At 43.4% G+C, this 22,022-nt stretch overlaps 1 protein-coding gene across 1 annotated transcript in view; it reads left to right on the top strand.

Annotated features, from left to right (window-relative positions):
* LOC137430909 (parathyroid hormone/parathyroid hormone-related peptide receptor) overlaps positions 1-22,022 on the top strand; it is a 189,385-nt gene that overhangs the window by 52,122 nt on the left and 115,241 nt on the right. Inside the window, exon 4 of the mRNA XM_078782470.1 lies at positions 4,112-4,227. Coding sequence (XP_078638596.1) covers positions 4,112-4,227 — 116 coding nt within the window. The remainder of the gene's footprint in view (positions 1-4,111; positions 4,228-22,022) is intronic.

Raw genomic sequence — 22,022 nt, 5'->3', positions numbered from 1 at the left:
TAACAGAGCAGAAAGAAGAAGAATTTGGGAAGATATACCAGCAGCACGGTAGAGCGACCCAAATGAAGAATGGAGAGGGGATTGGAGGCGGTGGGGTGGGTTGGTCGGTCATAGTAGTTCAATAAGCTGGACACAAGCTCAAACACCGAAAGAAGATGGGCTGAAAGAAGGTGGGTTGAATGAAGGTGGGAAAACTGGGGAGGAAATGGCAATGGAATAAAAAACAGAGGGGAGAGAGAGAGAAAGAGACAGACAGACAATAATAACTTATTCGGATAATTTTTGGTTCACGAGTTATCAAGTGACCACTATATTCGTCATGTGTGTGCGTCTGTTTGTGTGTGTGTGTCTGTGTGTATGTCTGTCTGTCCGCAGCATAACTACCCGATGATATCATCCTATCTTGATGAAACTTGGGTGGGAGGTTGATATCATGATCTAGTTGTGTCCTGCCTCGAGTTGGCGTATTGCGTCCATTGTGGGCGGTACGCCCGAAAAAGATGTCGTTTTAGGGGGTAATCGAGTTCAAGCTACATCTTCTCTGAGGTGTTTGGTGGAATCTGACAGGGGTTTCGGTATTTGGTTAGGCCAATGTCATGTGTCTAGCCCCACGGAGCTCGATTTTTCATTATTTCCTTTTTCATTTTTTTTTTTTTTTCATTTCATTTTTCACCGAATTTTCGGTATTGTGTAGCTAACTAACCTCATAACTGATTATACATTATTTTCTATGTCATTTCAAGGTCAGTAACCTTCGTTTTGACATTTCCAGGCCTGGCCTGTCCGGGCCTGTTACGGTTATAGTCCGTCCTTTGCCATTGAATACCGCTCGCTCATGAACCATCGTCGTCTCCTGACTTGTCTTACTATTCTTCAAATCTCTGATCTATATCCATACAGAATCATCTGCATTATTTCCCTCCATAAAATCATCCCTTTCTCTCAATACAAAACTCTCTTCCACCCAGATTGCGACACCTCCTCCTATTTTATCTTTCCTATCACACATCTTGGAACCTTCTTCTCCTGGCCTCCAATTACTCTCCTCATAAAACCAAGTCTCACTTCTTGCAACTATGTTAGATTCCTCAATCTCTACTTTGGCTTCAAGCTCTTGCATCTTCTCATTCAAACTTCTCGCGTTAGTATACAATGTTTTTTTTTTATTATAACTTTTTTACTACCTGGCCTTAAAAACCATGTCATCAATTGCAGTTACTTCATTTATAAACTCTTTACCCTCTATAGACTTGTTACGTCGGCCACCAAAGGTGGATGGAGGTTATGTTTTCATCCCTGTTTGTTTGTCCGTTTGTCTATCCGTTTGTGAAAAATATATCTCAAAAAGTTGTGGACAGATTCGGACAAAATTTGGCATAGAGGTCATGAATCTTTTCTTATTATTTCAAGGTCAAGGACGAAATGATTAGATTTTGGTGAAGATCCGGATTCTGATCCGGCTACTAGAATTTCTTAAGTGATTCTTCGCCATTGGGAGATAGGGCCAAAACGATACATAGCAGGATATCTCAAAAAGTTGTATTCGGATTTGGACGAAACTTGGTGGACAGGTTGGGTGTCTGAGAAGGACAAACAGATTCGATTTTTGTGAAAATCTGAATATGGATTCGGCTACAATAATTATTTAATATTTACGTGATTCTTCACCATTGAGAGATCGGTTGAAAAGCAATATATAACATGCTATTTAAAAAAGTTATGGATGAGATGTGACTGAACTTGGATGAGTTGGTTAGGTGACAAGAACAAGCAGATTCGATTTTGGTTTAGGTCCGAATCCAGATCCGGCCTATCAGTGGGATCCGGCCTATCAGTGGGATATAAAACGTACACTGTTCACCATGCGGAGGTATGTTCTCGACTGAGTTCCGTTCTAGTTTACCTATGGAGTCGTTGCAGACACACATGTCAGTGTATTAACTTTAATTTATATCCTCAAAATTAGGAAATTTAAGTCACAGCAAACCACTACACTACTACCATGTTTCTAGTTAAAATTTTAACCATCATACATGTACTAGTTTTACTAAAGTACAATCCATGTCTTCATTTGTTATTTTATACAGATACTAGCAGATAACCCGGTTCCACTGGGCTGTTGGAAGGGAAGTAGTTTGCAATAGAGTGTGGAATGTTTTGGAAGTTTGACATGAATTTGCTTTGACAACATAATGGCAGGGGCCCGTGACAGTTGAGGTCTTTTCGGTATTTTCGGTCTCAAAGATCTTCGGGACCTAAAGGGTCTTTGGGGTCCTCTGGGTCTTCAGCGTCTTTTGGTTGTTCGGGATCTTTAAGGGTCTTTGGGGTCTTTTTGGTCTTCTAGATCTTTAAGGATTTTTTTGTGTCTTTGGGGTCTTCTGGGTCCTTTGGGTCTTTGGGGTATTTAGAGGTATTGGGGGGTCTTTTGGGTCTTCAATGGTTTAAGGGGCCTCAGCAGTCCAAAGGGTTGAAAAGGACATTCCAATAGTACGTAATTAATAGACGTATGTAAGCAGGTACATCTATTAATTACGTACTTTTAGATTTTATTTTTATTTTTGGATAGGATGCAACCAACGTTCAAACAGTACATAGTTAATACAACTAAACATATAATCACATGACTAAATGGATGGACGGCTTCACCAACCGTGTTTTTCGGTTTTGTATATTTCGATATATACAGTAGTTACATATGACAGATTATTTTTTTTACTTCCTGTATATGTGCAAACCAACCACTCTTGAGCATATACATCACATGTGCACAAACATGAATATAACTTGAGATTGCATGAATAACAATTTTAAACCACCTCATGCACTGTCTGGACCCAAGAGCTCTTTAATGAGGTATCATTCAGCATGGTATGTTTTGTAGATATGACGTTTACCCAAATCAGACATGATCAGGCAACTTGCATTCATATATATATATATATATATTTTTTTTTTTAATGACTTTCTCATGCACCCTTTTTCATATAAATAAATTTTCCTTCGATATAGTCACTTGCTGCTAGTTAGTAAATGAGTAATTTCATCTTCACTGCCATCCATAAGTTCAAGTAGTGTCCTCCCTTTCATGACATGCTTTATATAAATGTGATTTGTGAATTATTGTGATTGTATTGTGACCGATCCCTCAAAGTATATTTCATTGAGATTGAAGTAATAATTGTAATTGTACTGATTTTTTTTTCAGTTGGACTCAATATTTGTCTATTTATTGACTTTCAAAAGTATTTAGATTACATTGTGTCATTTTCAGATGAGTTTCTTTGAAAGGGATAATGGACATCATGTTAAATCAGCTTGTTAAAGCATCATGTCACACCTGGACTCGCAACAGGAAGTGAATGAGCATGTTTGGCCAGCTGCTTCTTTCTCCACTTGAAATGTGTTAATTGTTTCCAAGCTGCATAATGGCGAGACCGCAGATGGCTTTTGAATCACATTTGATGCACGATACGTGCCCAATAAGATGGAGAGTTAATTTATTCCTGGAGTAACCACCTGTCTGGGCCCGACAAACAACAGGGAATTTAGTAACGATGCATTAGATTTAATTAACTTGTGCAGAGACCATCAGTATATTCATGGCTGAGAAAACAAAAGGGATGGCATGGAAGAGTGTAGCTTCAAAATTTTGTCCATTTTTGTCCACCACCGAATGTGGACGGGGTTTATGTTTTCACAGCTGTTTGTCTGTGAGCAGGATATCTCAAAAAGTGATTGATTTAGACTAAACTTGGTGGACAAGTTGGATGTGAAACAAGTTATCCATATCCTACAATTTTTAGTGATTCTTCACCATTGAGGGATAGGACCAAAAAGATATATAGCATGATATATCAAATAGATATTGATGTATTCAGATGAAACTTGATGGATGAGTTGGGTAGGTGACAACAACAAGCCGATTAGTTTTTGATTAAGGTACGGATGCAGATCTGGCATATCAGTGGGCTTCAAAATATAAACTGTTCAACCTGACTGAGATGTGCACTCTTCTGAGTTCTGTTCTAGTTTACCTCTGCATTTATTACTTTTCAGACCTTTTACAGCATGCAGCTATAATTGTTGTCTTGGTGTTGTGTGTCTGTTGCAGGTCACATGATGCGCTGGTGTAGTGACAATGGAACATGGCTGATTCATTCACAAAATAACCGTACAATGGTTGATTATAACCAGTGCAAGAAAGATGTACCTGAAAGCAAAGAAATGGTAAGATATAGAGGTCTTTATTTGTGACCTGGTACCATGAAAAATATGTGGAAGGCACAGTGTTTTCCAGTGCAGGCAAAATGGGACTTGTCAGAAAAGGCCCTTTTATGAGTTTTGCAGTTTTGGATAATTAACCTCCACCACCTTGTATCTGTGCAAGTTTTATTGCAACACATGTTCACCTAGAACAGCATTCGAAGAGCACATTTTGCACTCATTGCACTCATTCTGAGCAAAAATACCATCGTTAACTGAACACGCTACTATTATGGCCCATATACTCGTATCATTTATGTGCCATATTATGTGACATACTTTGCCATTATCCATAGCTTTAGTGATTATTGATTAATTCTTAGGATATTTAACAACCACTTTTGTGTCCCTTAAGGCTAGATTACATTGATGAAGGTGAATATGTAAAAAAAATTCAAACTATGTTCCCCATGGTTAGTCAATTATATTGTCGCGTGATTACCCTCAGTTAATACCGTGGGATCACGGATAGCCTGAACGAGCTTTAACTCTAAGGCGACGATCAATTGCGGATTTTGACTATACAAGCACAGGAGGAAGGAGGAAGAGGAAAAAGTGGCAAGCTCTTACCTGTAAGCGATCTCACCGGCAGCTCCGATCCTGTAGGGAATGAACTCAAACTAACACGGGGGTAAAATGTACAAGAAAGAAATATTTATTACGGAACCCGAGAACAATGGAGTGCGACGATAAAAACTAAACCCCCTATTGAGCGCTCTTACATACACACTTCAAATACACACGATGGGAGAACTAATTAAAGGAACCGTTGTTTGCGCGTCTGTGCTTATCTGTCTGGATGTGCAGCGTCCATCGTCCAACGCGGCTCTGGTTGGCACGAAGAAAGGCATCTGTGCCCCCGCACGCCCGCTGCCAGGCCCCGAGCCACCCGCTCGCCCCGGTCTCGTCTGCTCCAGCAGCCAGCCTCACTCATACGTGGACGCCAGGGAGGAGAATCGACGGCGCTCCAACATCCGTCGTCAAGCAGGCAAATTCACAGATGGCACAGGAAGAAAAGTTCAAACGGAACGAAAAGCAAGGGCAGAAGGAAGGTCTGGGAAGGGCAGAAAACCAAAGCGAGAGAGATAGCTATGCCGGCCAGCGAGTCGTCTTGGCACCTGTATTGTCCCGTCAGCTCTAAGCTCTAATCAACCAGTCCCTCACTTCTTTGTGGTCTTTCCCGCCTTCTGACGTCACCCGCCCTTGCCCTCTAATCAGCGACCTGCTTCTAAGTATTGGTTTTGCACCTTCTGCACTGATTGGCCGAATGTTCACGCCTTCCGCACTGATTGGCCGAATGTTCACACCTTCTGCACTGATTGGCTGAGGTGTCAACGGTCGGTGGCCAATCAGTGTGCCGTTCCTTGCACCTTCCTTTCACCAATCAAGGGGAAGCTTTTTGTCCCTTCCCCGACCAATTACCTGGGCGTGGCTCCAGCCTGTCTGGCACGATGTTTGTCGCCCATGGTGGCGTACTGCTTGGCTGCTGCCTGTTGGCTCTTCCAAAGTCATTGTGGCGGTGGGGGGGGGGATTATTTAATGTGGGGTGTGCTAATGGGCCTATCTAAGTGTCTATAGGCTGTATTGCCATAAGGGACACTGGGTTGCTCACAGAGGGAACGACACACAAGGGAATTTTACCCATAATCCCTGTACTAATTAGCATGCCCCGCCCCCTCGTGGCAGGGACAAAGATACAAGCTTAATCTGACATTCGGGCTAAACACAAATCTTATTACAGGTGAGGTTCCCTATCACGACAGCCGGACACCTACCTATGCAGATCTACCTGGATCTAGATATTCCTCTACCCACTGACACAACAATATGTATGAAATTTCGCATCAATCTGTTAAGGGATTTTGGAGAAGTTTTTTTTTTTTAACGTATTTTTTTTCAATCCAATATGGTCAGTGGCCACCAGACCATGTGACTGATGACGTCATCAATTTAATTCTTCACTCACATCGGGTCGTAGATCACACATATAATGTTTCAAATTTCTTAGATAAGGATTTTGATTCAACCAATTATGGCTGGAATACCACTTCACCGAATGATGCCATCTTTATCACCGTATATATCCATGGGGAATTTATGACATATGACAAGTTTCAACTTTTTTTGTTGAGCGGTTTCGGAGAAAAAAAAGTCCAAATTTCTTCCTTTAATCCAATATAGCTGCCATATCATGTGATCTATGGTGTCAACATTATAAATAAAATATTCTTAATGTGGAGTCCCTCCTATGTTTAAAGTTAAACATTGATTGGACATGCAGTTGCAAAGAAAAACATTTTTGTAAGTGGAAAAATATGTAGATGGGGACAGACACAAACACATATGCACACACACACACACACACACACACACACACACACACACACACACACACACACACACACACACACACACACACACACACACACACACACACACACACACACACACACACACACACACACACACACCTCCTTTGGGGTGAGACTCATAGCATTGCCGATATTAGACTCACTTACCAGGGTAATTAATGGTGAAAGGTTTGCTTGACAAGTGACCCAGGAAATTAATGTGTTCACTTCGAATCACGTGCTCGACATATATACACACACACACATATATATATATATATATATATATGTGTGTGTGTGTGTGTGTGTGTGTGTGTGTGTGTGTGTGTGTGCGCGCGTGCGTGTGTGTGTGTGTGTGTGCGTGTGTGTGTGTGTGTATATATATATATATATATATATATATATATATATATATATATATATATAGTTGCGGTTATTCAAGTTCCCACTCCTGACAACAATTTGTTGCGGTGGTTCAAATTATCCCACTCCTTAACAACAATTTGTTGCGGAGGCCGGGTTCAAAACCCCCTTCTTGCACAACAATTTTTTTTGCGTGATTCCCCTCGGTTAATACCAGAGAATCACGAATACCTTCAAGGTGCACGGATCAAGGTGGATCAAGGTGCACGCGCGTGCTGAAGATCTGCGCGATCGAACCCTCGCTTTCACACACCTTATTCAATTGCGTGCCGAGCGGATTTGCACGGTGTGGAAAGCGGTGTTACGCCACGAGATTTATGGACCTGAGTCTAGCCAAATGCGGTCCCGGATGATGCTAGGCCAATGGAGAAAAGACCTACCGAACAGGTTGGAAAGTAACAACAAAATGTACAGCCTTTTATTTTGAAGGCACAGAGAAACAGAGACGAAGATACAGCTTACCAACTCTTTCCTACTAATATCCCCGACTTGGCGCCTTCACACTCACACACACACACACACACACACACACACACACACACACACACACACACACACACACACACACACACACACACACAAACAGGGAAAAAGGACACTGGTTATGGGCGGACCTATGTACGTGTTGGAATTGCCTCGCTGGTGACCATGTGGTCTGGTTTGCGTGGCTCGCAGTTCAATACCCGATCCGGACGTGCAGCCTGGATGAGGTAAGGTCCGAAGGACGAACCGCCGCCTCAAAGTTGGTATGGACGAACTTCAGCACAGGTTGGACAAGCTTGCAGGTCAGACGGATGGCGCAAAAGATCGGCGCAGAAGCGATGGTGTCGACGATGAACAAAGGCCAAAACACGTGTCGTTGGAACTAAAACAAGAGAGTCCAGGGCAGGGTGTTGTCCACGTGGCAAAATCCCAGGCAAGGCAAGATCGAACAGAGGAGGAGGTCGTCCTGTGCGCAGCGAAATCCTCAGCAAAAGAGAATGATAATGCGCTCTGCCTGGGCTATTATCAGACCTGCCCACGCCCTTCAAAATGTTCCAGAGCCCCCCAATGGCTGAGGCTTGTCGCATCATGGCGAGGTGTTCCTGCCTCCTCACTGGTCATGTGGGCCTGAGCTTCTGGCCACACCTTCCTGCACATTAGTAATGGCTTCTCCCAGCCATGAAGGCTTGACATCCTGCCGAACTCAACGCATATTTGGTCTTTATTACTACACAATGGGAAAGGCCTAATCTTTACATTCAATAAGACATAACTGACTACTGCAGGCCACATGTTGTCGTGCAACGAACTATAGGGGGTTTGCCTTTATGGCACAACCGCAACAATATATTATTTTTATATATATATATATATATATATATATATATATATATATATATATATATATATATATATATATATATATATTGTTACGGATCCGGGGGACGGCACTCCCGTTAGCAAGGGGGGTTTAATCCCCTTGTCTTGTTAAGCTGACCGTCCGACCGGTCCTGGTACTTGTAACGCTCTTTTGCGGGGTGGGATTGATCAGGGTTATTGGTCCAGGTATTAGCCCGAATACCTTTATCAATCCTTCCGCAAAACAGGGAGACAAGTACCGCTCGAATCCCGGACAAGATGGTATTTGCCGAGCAGTTTAGCAATCCGGAATCCGAGCCGTTAGCAATGGACTAAACCCGATTATAAAGCGGTTCGGCCAAAATCGTGCCACAGGTACTCAATTGAAAGAAATCACGAAAGCGATCGGACGAGAATGAAATCAAAAGTAAGGAGGAACAGGTATTTATTAATTATTAACTATACAAAAACCAAAGGAAGAGCAGAAATAAAAGTAAGATACAGGAAAAGAAGACAGTGCAATGCTTAAACAGGCTTACTTATACCCACAGGACAATACAAACAGACTCACACGAATAGGGAATTGCAGGCAGGAATGACTGGAGGGATGAGAAGGGTCCGTGCAGAACGGCAGGGCTGGAAGCGGCCGCCGACTCCCTGCACTCGGGTACTCACGGCCGGGCTGCTCGAAGCAGCGTCTCCGGGCTTTACGCAGCTTGGTCTCTCCTGCCTTCTTATGCGTCTTTCGGTGCTCCTTGGTCATCTGCCTCTGAAGCTCATCTGCCGCCTCTCCTCGCTCATCCTCTTGGGGGCCTCGCGCCAAGGGTTTTTATACCCACCACCGTGGAACTTTCTCGAACTTGCCAGATCTTTCTTGCCACGCCCTTGGAGCCTGGTTGGTCGTTAGGGGCTCTCTGACTCCACCTTTGATGACGAGGTGGGGCCACGCCCTTCTTCTCCGATCCTGGCCTCATGGGCAATGGAGTTTGGGGCGATGTGGAGCCAGTAAACACAGCCCCATGCAACTTACTGGCACTTTTAGGAGGCCATTGGGGATATTGAAAGGGATCTATCTCATTTGATTGATGCAACGTAGAGTCGACTATTGGAAACTAGCCTTACCTGAAACACATAATAATGATATAACTATGAAAAGGGCCTATGATTCGCTACGTGTTGCAATGTGGACTAACTAGGGTGCAATTATTTCAATTAACAGCCAATTAAGGGGAAATGTACACAGGGGTTATTTATAAGGGAATTTACTACTAAATTTACATGTGAAGGTTCTAAAAACCGCAACAATATATATATATACTAGCGGGGTCACCCGTGGGAATCCCACGGGCATGGATGTGTGTGACATTTCAACATATTGAGTTAGATGCTGCACCTGCACATTCACTTATATAAAATGGTTACTGGCAATTGATCACATCCACAAATGATGTAATCCACACAATTTATGTATTTTACATAACGTTAATAGGAATACATGCCCGTGTAGATGGGAAATACAGTTTGTTTGAAATAAATCACAAATATCAGAAGAAAGTTTTTAAAATTTAGAACTATTCTCACTCAGAGTTAAAGATCACCGTAATATTATGCGGTTGCTTCAACGTTTTCGGTGAATTATATGTCATCATTGTGAGATTTTTTTGGAATTTTTTTTTTTGAAATGAGATTTTTATATTTTAAAAAACGGCAAAAAAGCATCAGAACAGCTGTGAAACCGCATCAAAACAGCAGTGAAAAAGCATCAAAACACTATCAAAACAACAGTGGAAAGCATCAAAACAGCAGTGAAAAAGCATCAGAACAGCAGTGAAAAAACAGCAGTGAAAAAGCATCAAAACAGCAGTGAAAAAGCATCAAAACAGCAGTAAAAAGCATCAAAACAGCAACAATGGTCCGGTGATTTTTCAATCACCGCAACTAAATGTGTCGGAGTAATTAACTATTTTCCTTCGTGCCCTCCTTTTGTTGCCTGAATGGTGTCACTGCAGGACCTCCGGGTAAACAACATTATGGGTGAAGATTCCACTGTGGCCATCAATTTTTCCCTGTTGGCCATTACTGACTACCTTTACCTTGACATCCTCAAATCGTTTAGCACGCGACAATGCAACATATAATTGGCCATGGCTGAAGACGGGTTCTGGTAAGTAAATCCCAACTTTGTGTAATGTTTGACCTTGACTCTTGTTTATTGAGAAAGAGAATGCCACACTAACTGGAAATTGATGGCGTTTGAGTACGCATGGTAGTGTTGTATCGGAAGGTGCAATACTAATCCTGGGTATAAATGTGCGTGTTCCTTTGTGACTGCCAGAAATTATATCGCCGTCTATTATGTTTGGCAACAATCTTTTAACAACCAATCTTGCACCATTGCACAGTCCCTGTTTCGGATCAAAGTTACGGAGTAACATGATGACAGCACCATCTTTGAGACGAAGTTTGTGCAATGGCATTCCAGGAGGAGTTAATTGATTTAGGAATGCCATAGGATAATTTAGTGCCTCTTCAGGGTCATCACAGACAATGGAATCAGTGCTGAAGTACGTCTTTTCTTCCCCAGGAAATGCATCCAGTATCTCATCGTTGATCACAAATGTGGATTCATTCTTTGGACACAACACGGCTCGTTGTGCCAGCGCATCATAGTTTGAATGGATTTCGTTCAAATTACCGAAAACAGCCTCTGCTAAAGAAATGTTGTCTTCTACACAGATACGATCAGGTAGTCGTATTAAATCTGAGTCAGGAATTGTTTCCACAGTTCCATTTCCAACCGACAGTAACCATTTTGAGAATTCTTCGTCATCATTAGCTCTCATGTTTGATGTTAAGTTCAGCTGTTTGAACTTTGGCCACAACTTGCTACGCTTGATGCATGTGGCGATGATTGCTGCAGGTGCAGCGTGAGGTACAACGGGCAAAACCTGCCTGAAGTCCCCACCAAGAAGTAAGACCTTTCCACCAAAAGGAATGTTGTTGCTGGTTACATCCCGGAGACATCGATCAACAGCCACTAAAGCATATGCTGGAGCCATAGGTGCTTCATCCCAAATGAATAGGTTGGCCTTCCTTAGAGCATCTGCATCTTTACTTGTAGGTGATATGTTGCATGTGGAGTTTTCCAAAATTGGCACTGGCAATTTAAATCGATGGTGCGATGTACGGCCCCCTGCTGGCAATGTTGCTGCAATGCCCGAGTACGCCATTGGAAGAACCAAACGACACTGGCCTCGCAAGATGTGCAGAAGCGTATTATAGAGAAAGGTCTTGCCACTTCCGCTCGGTCCATCAACGAAAAGCAACCGGTTGCCTGTGTACTGGTCCCTACAATGAATGGCCTGTAGGACCTCATCTACAATTTGGATTTGGTCATCATTTAGTAGTTGTCTGTTGTTTTCACCTTTTTCATGTTCATCTCCCGGTACATACTGATAATCATCGCTCGAAAGATCTTCAACAGTGTCTGGAGGTACTGGTAACTGAAATGCTTCCAAGGTCTGTCCATGTCTCAGGAGGAAGGACTGTATTTCTCGCAATGCCATGAAAATACTCTGTTCCAAGATATGGCCGCTGTGCACAAAATCTTCGCAAAGGTCGTTTTTATATTTTTCCCACAGTGCCGACGTGTCTGTTGGTGTGCAGAATATGCATAGGGTTGCAAAAAGAGATCTCAATTGTTGTGGCATGGCAAAGATAACTCCATCAGCTAAGGATCTGTTCCCTTCTGTATCATCTTCTGTTAAATGTAATTTCCTGGCTGCATCCTTGTATGTTTTCCAAACTGCTCCATCTACGGTTCTGAGATCTTCAAATGATGTTTTACCAGGGCAGTGCAGCAGGAGTACACGAAGATGAAAGCGCTCAATGTCCATAGGGCTTGCCGAAACCATGCGTCCGATAACATTGTTGCCGCCCCGGCGTCGAAGTTTCCATGTCCTTCATCCATCTTCAAATACGTAATATTTTGGAATGTCATGGTACAGATAACTTCGTGCCTCAGGGTCTCTCTGGTTTAACTGAAACCAAGCTGTAAGTGTTGTACCCCTATGTCGTACAATGGCTTCTTCCTCGTTACCATCCCTGAACACAACAGTCTGCAATTCAGGTAAGTGTACCGCAAGTCTGGTGATGGAATGGGACTGTTTGTGCATTTCAAATTCCATTAATCTCCATGCTGCCTCTGGGGCACTGACATATCTGCAGTCCAAATAGGTCTTTATTTCGTCCACCTCCACTCTCCCACGCTCTCGAATTTCGATGCCGGCACAGTCATGTCCCTTGTACACATATTTAAATAAGTACTTTATACTCTTTATGCTTGCGCAAACCTCAATGTTGATGTGTGCTCTGTACTTCTTCAGTAAATAAGCATTGAATGGGACCACAAATTGGCAATCAACATCGGTTCCATGAACGGTTATGGTGGGTCCATTTGGGGGACGCTTGTAAAGGGCATAGCCATCTATGCTCACAAGTGTCTCTGCAGCATACGCTTTTGGAAAGCCTTTACTGCACACTCCATCTTTCACACAAATCGAATGGCGATTTAAAGTGCCACACGGACCATGTATCATGTGAGACTTCACCAAGGAATGGATCTCTGGTGACTCATTTGAATTAGGAATTTGTGCGGAAACAATTCTGTCAATGTCTTCGGCGGTACAAATTTTATCTTCATGGCACAGCATGAGTAATATGTGGGCATGCGGTAGGCCACGCTTCTGATACTCGACGACGTAGAGAAATGCACGTACTTTGCCCAACACGTGCTTCTTCGTTATATCGTCGATTAACTCTTTTAATTTCAGATGAAACAAGCGTGCCACTAAATCTGGTCTGCCTTCAGCTCGTTGGTGTTGTCCGATGTTTTCTTGTATCTCTGTCCATTTTGGATTACACGTGAACGTGATGAAAAGATCTGGTTTTCCGAATTTGCGAACAATGGCCATAGCATCTTGGTAGTTCTGCTGCATAGCTCTTGGACTCCCTGCAAAACTCGACGGCAAAATGACGATACGACCGACAGGACGTTGGTTATCAGCAGCAACGTTCTGGACGTGGTCCAGTAGTCCTCTGTATTCCATGGCTCTGAGGGTTTCCTGATTTTGTTTGAAGTATTGCAGTCGATTTGCTTCTGCCTTGCAATATCCGTCGACAACATACTGCTGGAACAATTTCCCTGAAGAATGGATAGTGCTGAATTCATTTCGAATAGCCAGTAGGTAGGCATAGAATTCACGATGAGTTACCTTGTTTCAAACCGCAGTTTGTCGCTGGTGAGGCATGTTTATCATCCATCCAGGCTCGCCATGTGGAAAGAGAATGGGATATGTCATGGGATCAATGTGAGAGGAAAGTGGAGAGAGATTGTGTAAGCCCTGCAAATGAACCTGGAAATCCCTGTTTGCAGGTGGTTCACCATCTTGTCTACTAACGAAGACAGCAGCAATTTCATCAGCAGTTGGTATGTTGTAGCGTCTTTGGTCGTCTGCACACAGTCGACGAAAATGCATTTCCAAGGTAGAAGGGAGGCGATCTTCAAGGACAGCTTTCCTGATTTCTTCCTGTTCACGCTCGAACATAGTCTTGTAACATGTGACATAAGGATTAACGTCAGATAGTATGTTGTGCAGTTCTGCCATCAATTCTTGCAAACATCTGTGATTCTCAGGTCGATTCATACGTTCCTTTGTAGCTTGAGCTGTACCCAAAATAAATAATTGTGCAAATTGTGCTTGTTCATGTACATGTGATGGATGTAATGGACCACAGCGATGGTAAATTTGACCGTGGATTTTGAAACAGTACGGTCCATTTCCTGGAGGAGATGAGATCTGAGCACCCATTGATGCAAAAGCTAATGCCGAATTGTAATTCCGGATATTGTCTCGGAAATTGCGACATTTTCCATCGTCACCCTGATAAAGTTGTTGCAGTCGAGCAGGTACGGCAAATAGTGGAGGCAATTTAACTTTTCCCTTGGAACAACACAGTGTAAATCCATCCCCTTGTCCTGTTGATTCATTTGTGAAATGGTGTGCAGAACAGTACACACATGGTGACGTCATTGGACCGCAATTATGCTCTTGAACAATATTATCGGATACTTCGGCCGGATTCATTATGGCTGCGGTTGTATATTGTTGCGGATATGGGATTTGGCCTCCATCCATATCCGCTTGTAAATATTCCCCTATTTCCCCAATACTCCCCAACTATCCCCAATCCCCCATTCCCTAGTCCCATTGTCTGTAAACAACACTCTGTAGAACCGACCTTCCCCTTTTTCCCCCATTAAATGTCGTGCCCAGGTTCACCGCATCTCACGTAGACAACTATAGGACATCTTGCTAGTTATTCTTAGTCTATGTCAGTTAAGGACTCGTTTCCATTAATTCTGACTCTTCGTTGCACCAGAATGTGATTGTATGGCACCAGTAGTGAGTTTAGGACCTCCCCATACCTCCTCCCATCTTCCTCATGAAACTACAACAACAACAACAACTACAACAACAGCGCGCGGGGAGTGTGCGTCCTCACTCCGGCTTGGTTAGCCGCCATTGCCCATGGGTCATTCCATGTCAAATCATCAAAGAATCTGCCGTCATCTCTCAGATTTTTGTAAAACTTTGGGAACCAATTGGGACCCATGAAAAACGGCAAGAACTCAAATATTTTTGCTAACAGCCTCTTAATTAGTGAGATACAGACTAACGAACTTTGGACTAATTAGCGCGACGTCGCGAATTCAAATGGCCATATCTCTAAAAGTATAACACCTAGAGAGCTGGTTTTGGTGTCATTTTAAAGGTATTTTCATGCCCTATGAATTTGTCTGGGCAACATTTTCCTACCTCCAACCACAAAAAAGGTATCACAAAATATAAACTTCAATTGTGAATCCCCAAAAAATGTATCCTTCAAATTTCCTCAAATTCATCCCAGAGGTACCTTATGATGTCAAGAAGCTTCCACATAAATTTTGTGATGGGCACTCCAATAGTTTCTGAGATATGAGCAATAATGTACATGTACGTATGGCATATAGGTTCGAAAATCAGCATTTGTAATGTATTATACAATCAATAAGTGAGTTCAAGTACACAGTGTTCACTAACCTGACTTAGGCTTTCAATTTCCTCTTCAATGCAGCAACAGCAGCAGTTGTTTCTTTCTTGGAAATACAATATGTCCTTCCAGTTGCAGTGGTTGGTTCAACAGTAGTAAGCACATCCTGGTAGTCAATAGTGAGAGGGTCTGCTGGTTCCGGAAATGTATATGATGGGGATGGTCCATGTGGATGGAGGAACTTAACATCCACCTCATGCCTCTCTGGGGTATGTTCCATGACACATGCAACCCACCAGTGACCATCATAATCCACTGTAACATAACCAGTTATGGCTGAGACATTGTGATCGATCATCCCAGGTGTAAGTTTCAAACTTGATTCAAACTTGATTCAAACTTGTGCTTGAGTTGTTCTATCATCTCCTGTCCTGCATCCTGGAGTTTGTTAGATGGCAATCCTGTCGCGATTTCCAATTTTTTCTTCACAGTGTCACCGATTTTCTTGGTTTTGGATTTCACATATTTATCTGCAGCAAGTCTCTTTTTTGGAATAGGTGATTCTCCAATCAATCCCAAAGACTCATTCAGTGTATTCAGTTCCATTTCAGGAGAATGAAATTCAAACTCCCCTGAACTGCCTGGTATTGGTGATTCACCTCCACCATCATTGTCCTCACTACTGCTAATAGCGCTGCTGGTCACTGGTAATGGTATTTCACTCTGAGTCTCTACCACACCTGATTGTCTTTTTGCCAGTTTCTTACGACACGGTACAGATTTTCTGTGCACTTTGCAGTTTGAGGCTTGGATGAGCGGCTATGGCTTTTTGGCTAACAGCTCTCAAGCCAGACGACTTTGGTTTTTCATGAGCTCCAAAGGGATTGCAGCAGGATTTCTGCTTCAAGATGAACTTTTCCTTGGCAGTCGTCATTTTTCTGCAGCTCCTTCAGAAGTGAACTGCCAATTTCTGTTGGTGGCAGGCCTAAGCATTACACTAAGCCAACTTGGACTTTCCCTGGGGATCTTAGACTGTGAAAGTTGCATCACCTCGAATTACCCACATGGGAAATCCCAGTTGGAATTCCCCAGATGAGAATTCCCCTCAGGCCCAGTTGAAAATGAAAGTATATGATACTTCAAAGCAATTGATGGTTGTTCCCTGTGTTCCCTGTCATGGCTAGGTTAGAATGATTGTATAATACATTACAAATGCTGATTTTCGAACCTATATGCCATATGTACATGTACATTATTGCTCATATCTCAGAAATTATTGGAGTGCCCATCACAAAACTTATGTGGAAGCTTCTTGACATCATAAGGTACATCTGGGATGAATTTGAGGAAATTTGAAGGATACATTTTTTTTGGATTCACGATTGAAGTTTATATTTTGTGATAACTTTTTTGTGATTGGAGGTAGGAAAATGTTGCCCAGACAAATTTATAGGGCATGAATATACCTTTAAAATGACACCAAAACCAGCTCTATAGGTGTTATACTTTTAGAGATATGGCCATTTGAATTCGCGACATCGCGCTAATTAGTCCAAAGTTCGTTAACCTGTATCTCACTAATTAAGAGGCTGTTAGCAAAAATATTTGAGTTCTAGCTGTTTTTCATGGGTCCCAATTGGTTCCCAAAGTTTTACAAAAATCTGAGAGATGACGGCAGATTCTTTGATGATTTGACATGGAATGACCCCCATGTGCTCCGAAGGGGTTACCACGAAGGGGCTGCCTGTCAGCTCCTCGTCAAGGGCGGAGCCCGGTAACCCCCCCCGCACCCAATAAGAAGCGGCGGGCCGATTCCATCTGGGGCGGAGCTAACGAGCCGAGGGCGTGTCACTCCCCGCTGGATATACGCAGCCACTTACCGGACGTGACGTCAGATGCGCCCCCAGCTTGAGGAGAAACAGACGCCACCTCCAGCGCGACGATACCTCCCTGCATCTTTTGGACCGCGCTATCCTGTCCCTGAGCCAAGGTGCACCTTGTGCTGTCCATCGACTACCTGCCCTTCCTTGCCATCAATCCCTGTGTGAGTCAGTCTTGTCCTGTTTATCTGTGGTCTGTCAGGGCTACTATAAGACCGTGATTAAGTGCCCACCTTCCTATGCTGTACCTCTTGTCCTTGTAATCTCAACGTTCCGCATACAAATATTATAACCTCCTCCGGAGGTCTTGAGAACTGTACCCCTGGTGTCGTGTCATCTAACCCAGCCGTTGTGTCCTTTCCTTCATTGATCTAGCGTAGCGCGACTCGGCCAACGTTCGAGTATAATCGGGTAAACTGTGCAGACGCGGTCATACCAAACCGCTCGGTAAACTAACATCCAAAACCGCGTCTGTAACAATATATATGTTTGCTGAGCACTCCAACGTCTTTGTTGCTCAGCATGCCGTGCGAGTCTGTGTTGACGTTCATCGACGGTCTCGTTCGCCCTCCTCATCGTTGTTGCAGCAGCATCCTGTGCGAGTCTGTGTTCACCTTCCTCGACTGTCTCGTTCTCCCTCCTCATCGTTATTGCAGCAGCATCCTGTGCGAGTCTGTGTTCATGTTCCTCGACTGTCTCGTTCTCCCTCCTCATCGTTGTTGCAGCAGCATCCTGTGCGAGTCTGTGTTCACGTTCCTCGACTGTCTCATTCGCCCTCCTTATCGTTGTTGCAGCAGCATCCTGTGCGAGTCTGTGTTCACCTTCCTCGACTGTCTCGTTCTCCCTCCTCATCGTTGTTGCAGCAGCATCCTGTGCGAGTCTGTGTTCACGTTCCTCGACTGTCTCGTTCTCCTGTCTCATTCGTTTTCTTGCTGCAGCATCCTGTGCGAGTCTGTGTTCACGTTCCTCAACTGTCTCGTTCTCCTGTCTCATTCGTTTTCTTGCTGCAACCTGTTCAAGTCTGCATTGACGTTCGTCGACGGACTCGTTCTCCCGTCTCATTCGTTTTCTTGCTGCAACCTGTTCAAGTCTGCGTTGACGTTCGTCGATGGACTCGTTCTCCCGTCTCATTCGTTTTCTTGCGGCATCCTGTTCAAGTCTGCATTGACGTTCGACGACGGACTCGTTCGCCCTTCTCATTCGTTTTCTTGCTGCATCCTGTTCAATTTTGCGTTCTTCATCGACTGTGTCATTCATTTTGGAAATGGAAGTTTCCACGCAACGCATGAATTGTCACGATCGTCAAGAGGATGCTGTTTCATCTCGTTTCATATATGTTTGTTTCATATATGTTTCAAAAATATATCTCGTCATCAACAAATGACAAATAAATTACATTGTGAAAATTAAATATTTCAAATAAACCTATTTAAAGTGTATGCGCAAATAACTAATAAATAAAAAAACGAAGAAATATCTCTCGGTAATTTCCTGAACTGTGCGAGTGCGAGTTGTTCTCGGTAATCGAGTGCGATTTTACTTCCGGCTAATAATGTTGAATGAAATAACAACGAAGAAATATATGTCGTTTTGTGACGACTGTCATCAAAAGTAAAAGTAATATATCTTAACGGAAAAGAAAAAGCGAATTTTAAATATATGTCGACTGTTATTTTAGGCGGTGTATTTTCGTTTATCATCATGGCGTGATTTAAAAAAATATATCTCTGCATTTTCCTCTCCAATACCTCCTCACACTTTACACACACACCGGCCCATGTTTACACACACACACACACACACACACACACACACACACACACACACACACACACACACACACACACACACACCCACACACATATACACATACACACACACACACACACGTACATCGACACACATGCACACACACACACTCACACACTCACACACACACACACACACACACGTACAGACACATATACACATTACACATATACACATATGTATACACATATGTATCCACATATACACATATATGCAAATTATACACATATATACATCTCCACACACACACACACACACACACACACACACACACACACACACACACACACACACACACACACACACATATATACACAAACACACACACACGCACAGTATACACACACACACACACATATATATACACATACACACACAGACATATATATATATACACATACACATACAACAACAACATGCATTTTAAGACCATTTTCCCTGCTAGAGCGGGGGTTAGCCTACATACACATACATACACATATATGCACGCACACACACACACACACACACACACACACACATATATGCATGCACACACACACACACACACACACACACACACACACACACACACGTACACACACGTACACATGTCCCACATGCATATATCCCACATCCCACATGTATATACATGTTTAAAGTGTACGTGCCCTTCCCCCCTCCCCCGCCCGGCAACGCTGGGTACTTCTGCTGGTAACTAATAAAATAAAAACGAAGAAATATCTCTCGGTTTCATGAAACTCGGTGGAATTGGATGAAATTCGCTTGGTGAATTCACTCGGTTTGTTCGGTTCGGCTCGGTTCACTCGGTTTAAAGAAAAAGCGATAATGTCGACATGTTGCCGTCTGTGTCATGTTGGGCGGTGTATGATACATGTTGGGTGGCTGTTGGCTGTTGGGCGGTGGGCGGCGGTGGGCGGTGTTGGGCGGTGATATGGTGTATTTTTAAAAATATATCTCTGCATTTTCCCGCGTTGCTGACACCGAGTCTAAAACCATCAATAAAAATGAAATCAGATGGTGAGTTAGATTGGAGATAAAGGCGTGAGAGAGACTCAAGAAGGCCTTGAAGTTACAGGCGTTTGAGATTTCATTTCGTTCTATAAACAGAAACTTTCATCGGATTTTCTTCCCGTTTTTTTTCAACCGAGTCTAAAACTATGTTAGCGACTGCGAAAAATGAAATGATATATCGAATTAGAATTGAAATAAACCTGTGTGAGAGAGAAGGACAGCACGGGCCTAACTAAACAGGCCTCAAAGCTATTCGAGAAGGAGGAGTGGTTGGAGCTACTCTGCAAACCGAGTAAGCCACACCCCCGGACAGATGTCCAACAGACAGACAGACAGACAGAATCACCTACGCCTATTATTATATATATATATATATATATATATATATATATATATATATATATATATATATATATATATATATAGTTACGGTTTTTAGAACCTTCACTAGTAAATTTTAGTAAATGTTTCCCTTATAAATGATCCCCTGTAAATATCCCAATCAATTGGCTTTATTAAAGAGCACACCCTAGTTAGTCCATGTACAACACGTAGAGAACCATCTCTGTAGTTATTTCATTATTATGTGTTTCAGTTAAGGATCTGTTCCCAATAGTTGAATCTGCATTGCATTAATCAAATAAGATAGGCCCCTTTCAATTTCCCCAATCATCTCCGCTCTTCAAAGTGCAGTAACAGTAGGATAGCGTTCGCTGCCGTTTGCCTTGGGCTGTTTGCTGGCACCAAGCCGCCATTACGCACGCGGTCTCAAGCCGAGGAAAAAGGGGCGGAACCACAAGAACAAGGTGTGGCACGTGAATTCATCATCAGAGGTGGAGCCAGCGAGTCCTTGCCGGCCAACCAGCGCCGAGGTGAGCCGACCGGTAGGCGTGTCATCGGAGCCGGCGGCTTGATACAACAACAGACAATAAAAGCGGCTGCGAGGGACTGCTTCAGAAGATGAGGTGAGAAGGAGATGGGACGAGTGAGAAGGTACAGATGAGGTGAGAAGGAGCTGGGAGTGCGCTACGAACTGCTGATGGTAACGGACTGCGCAGGGGACCGTTGATGATACGAACCTTGTTCAAGAGAGAGAGAGAGAGCGTTGGCACGAGCCACATATTACGTACGCCGTATCCCAGTTTCCCCGATATATGCAACATCCGCTCGCGGTCCACGATACGCGCTCGCTGCCTGCCAGGGTTTTCCCGCCACGACGCCAGTCCACTCCTGGAGCCGGACGTCGACGCCTACCATCTGCCTGGACCCTTCTCCTCCTTCCAGCCATTCCTTCCTGCCATTCCCTGTCGTGTGAGTCTGTTTGTTTTTTCTTGGGGTATAATATAAGACTGTTTAAGGCTGCCCTGTGTACCTGCTTCTTCTTCTCCTTGTAAATGCCCTTCTTTCGTTTCCTCTTGTAGATAGTAAATAAACCTGTGTTCTTCCTTTACCCTTTTTGGTTCTTTGGCTTCCTCTCATCCGGTCACTTTAGTCTTTTCCCCATTGAGTACCTGTGGCGCGATTTGGCCAACTGCTTTATAGTCGGGTTTAGTCTCTTGCTAACGGCCAGAGTCGCAGCTCGCTTCACTCGGCGCAATCCAATCACGCTGCGGCCCGGGTGGGAGTATTTCCTTGCTTATGGCCGGTGGTAGTAATTAGGTATAAAGACAAATTAGGCTTACAACCCTACTTACCATCGCCCGGAAGTGAGTTGGACGGCCAGCTTATCAGGACAAGGGGATTAACCCCCCCTTGCTAACGGGAGTGCCGTCCCCCGGATCCGTAACAATATATATATATGTATGTATGTATGTATGTATGTATGTATGTATATATATATATATATATA

This window comes from Myxine glutinosa, chromosome 7 (genome assembly GCF_964187855.1).
Source record: "Myxine glutinosa chromosome 7, kmMyxGlut1.1, whole genome shotgun sequence".
Lineage (NCBI taxonomy): Eukaryota > Metazoa > Chordata > Myxini > Myxiniformes > Myxinidae > Myxine > Myxine glutinosa.
This window is presented reverse-complemented; position numbering and strand designations above follow the sequence as displayed.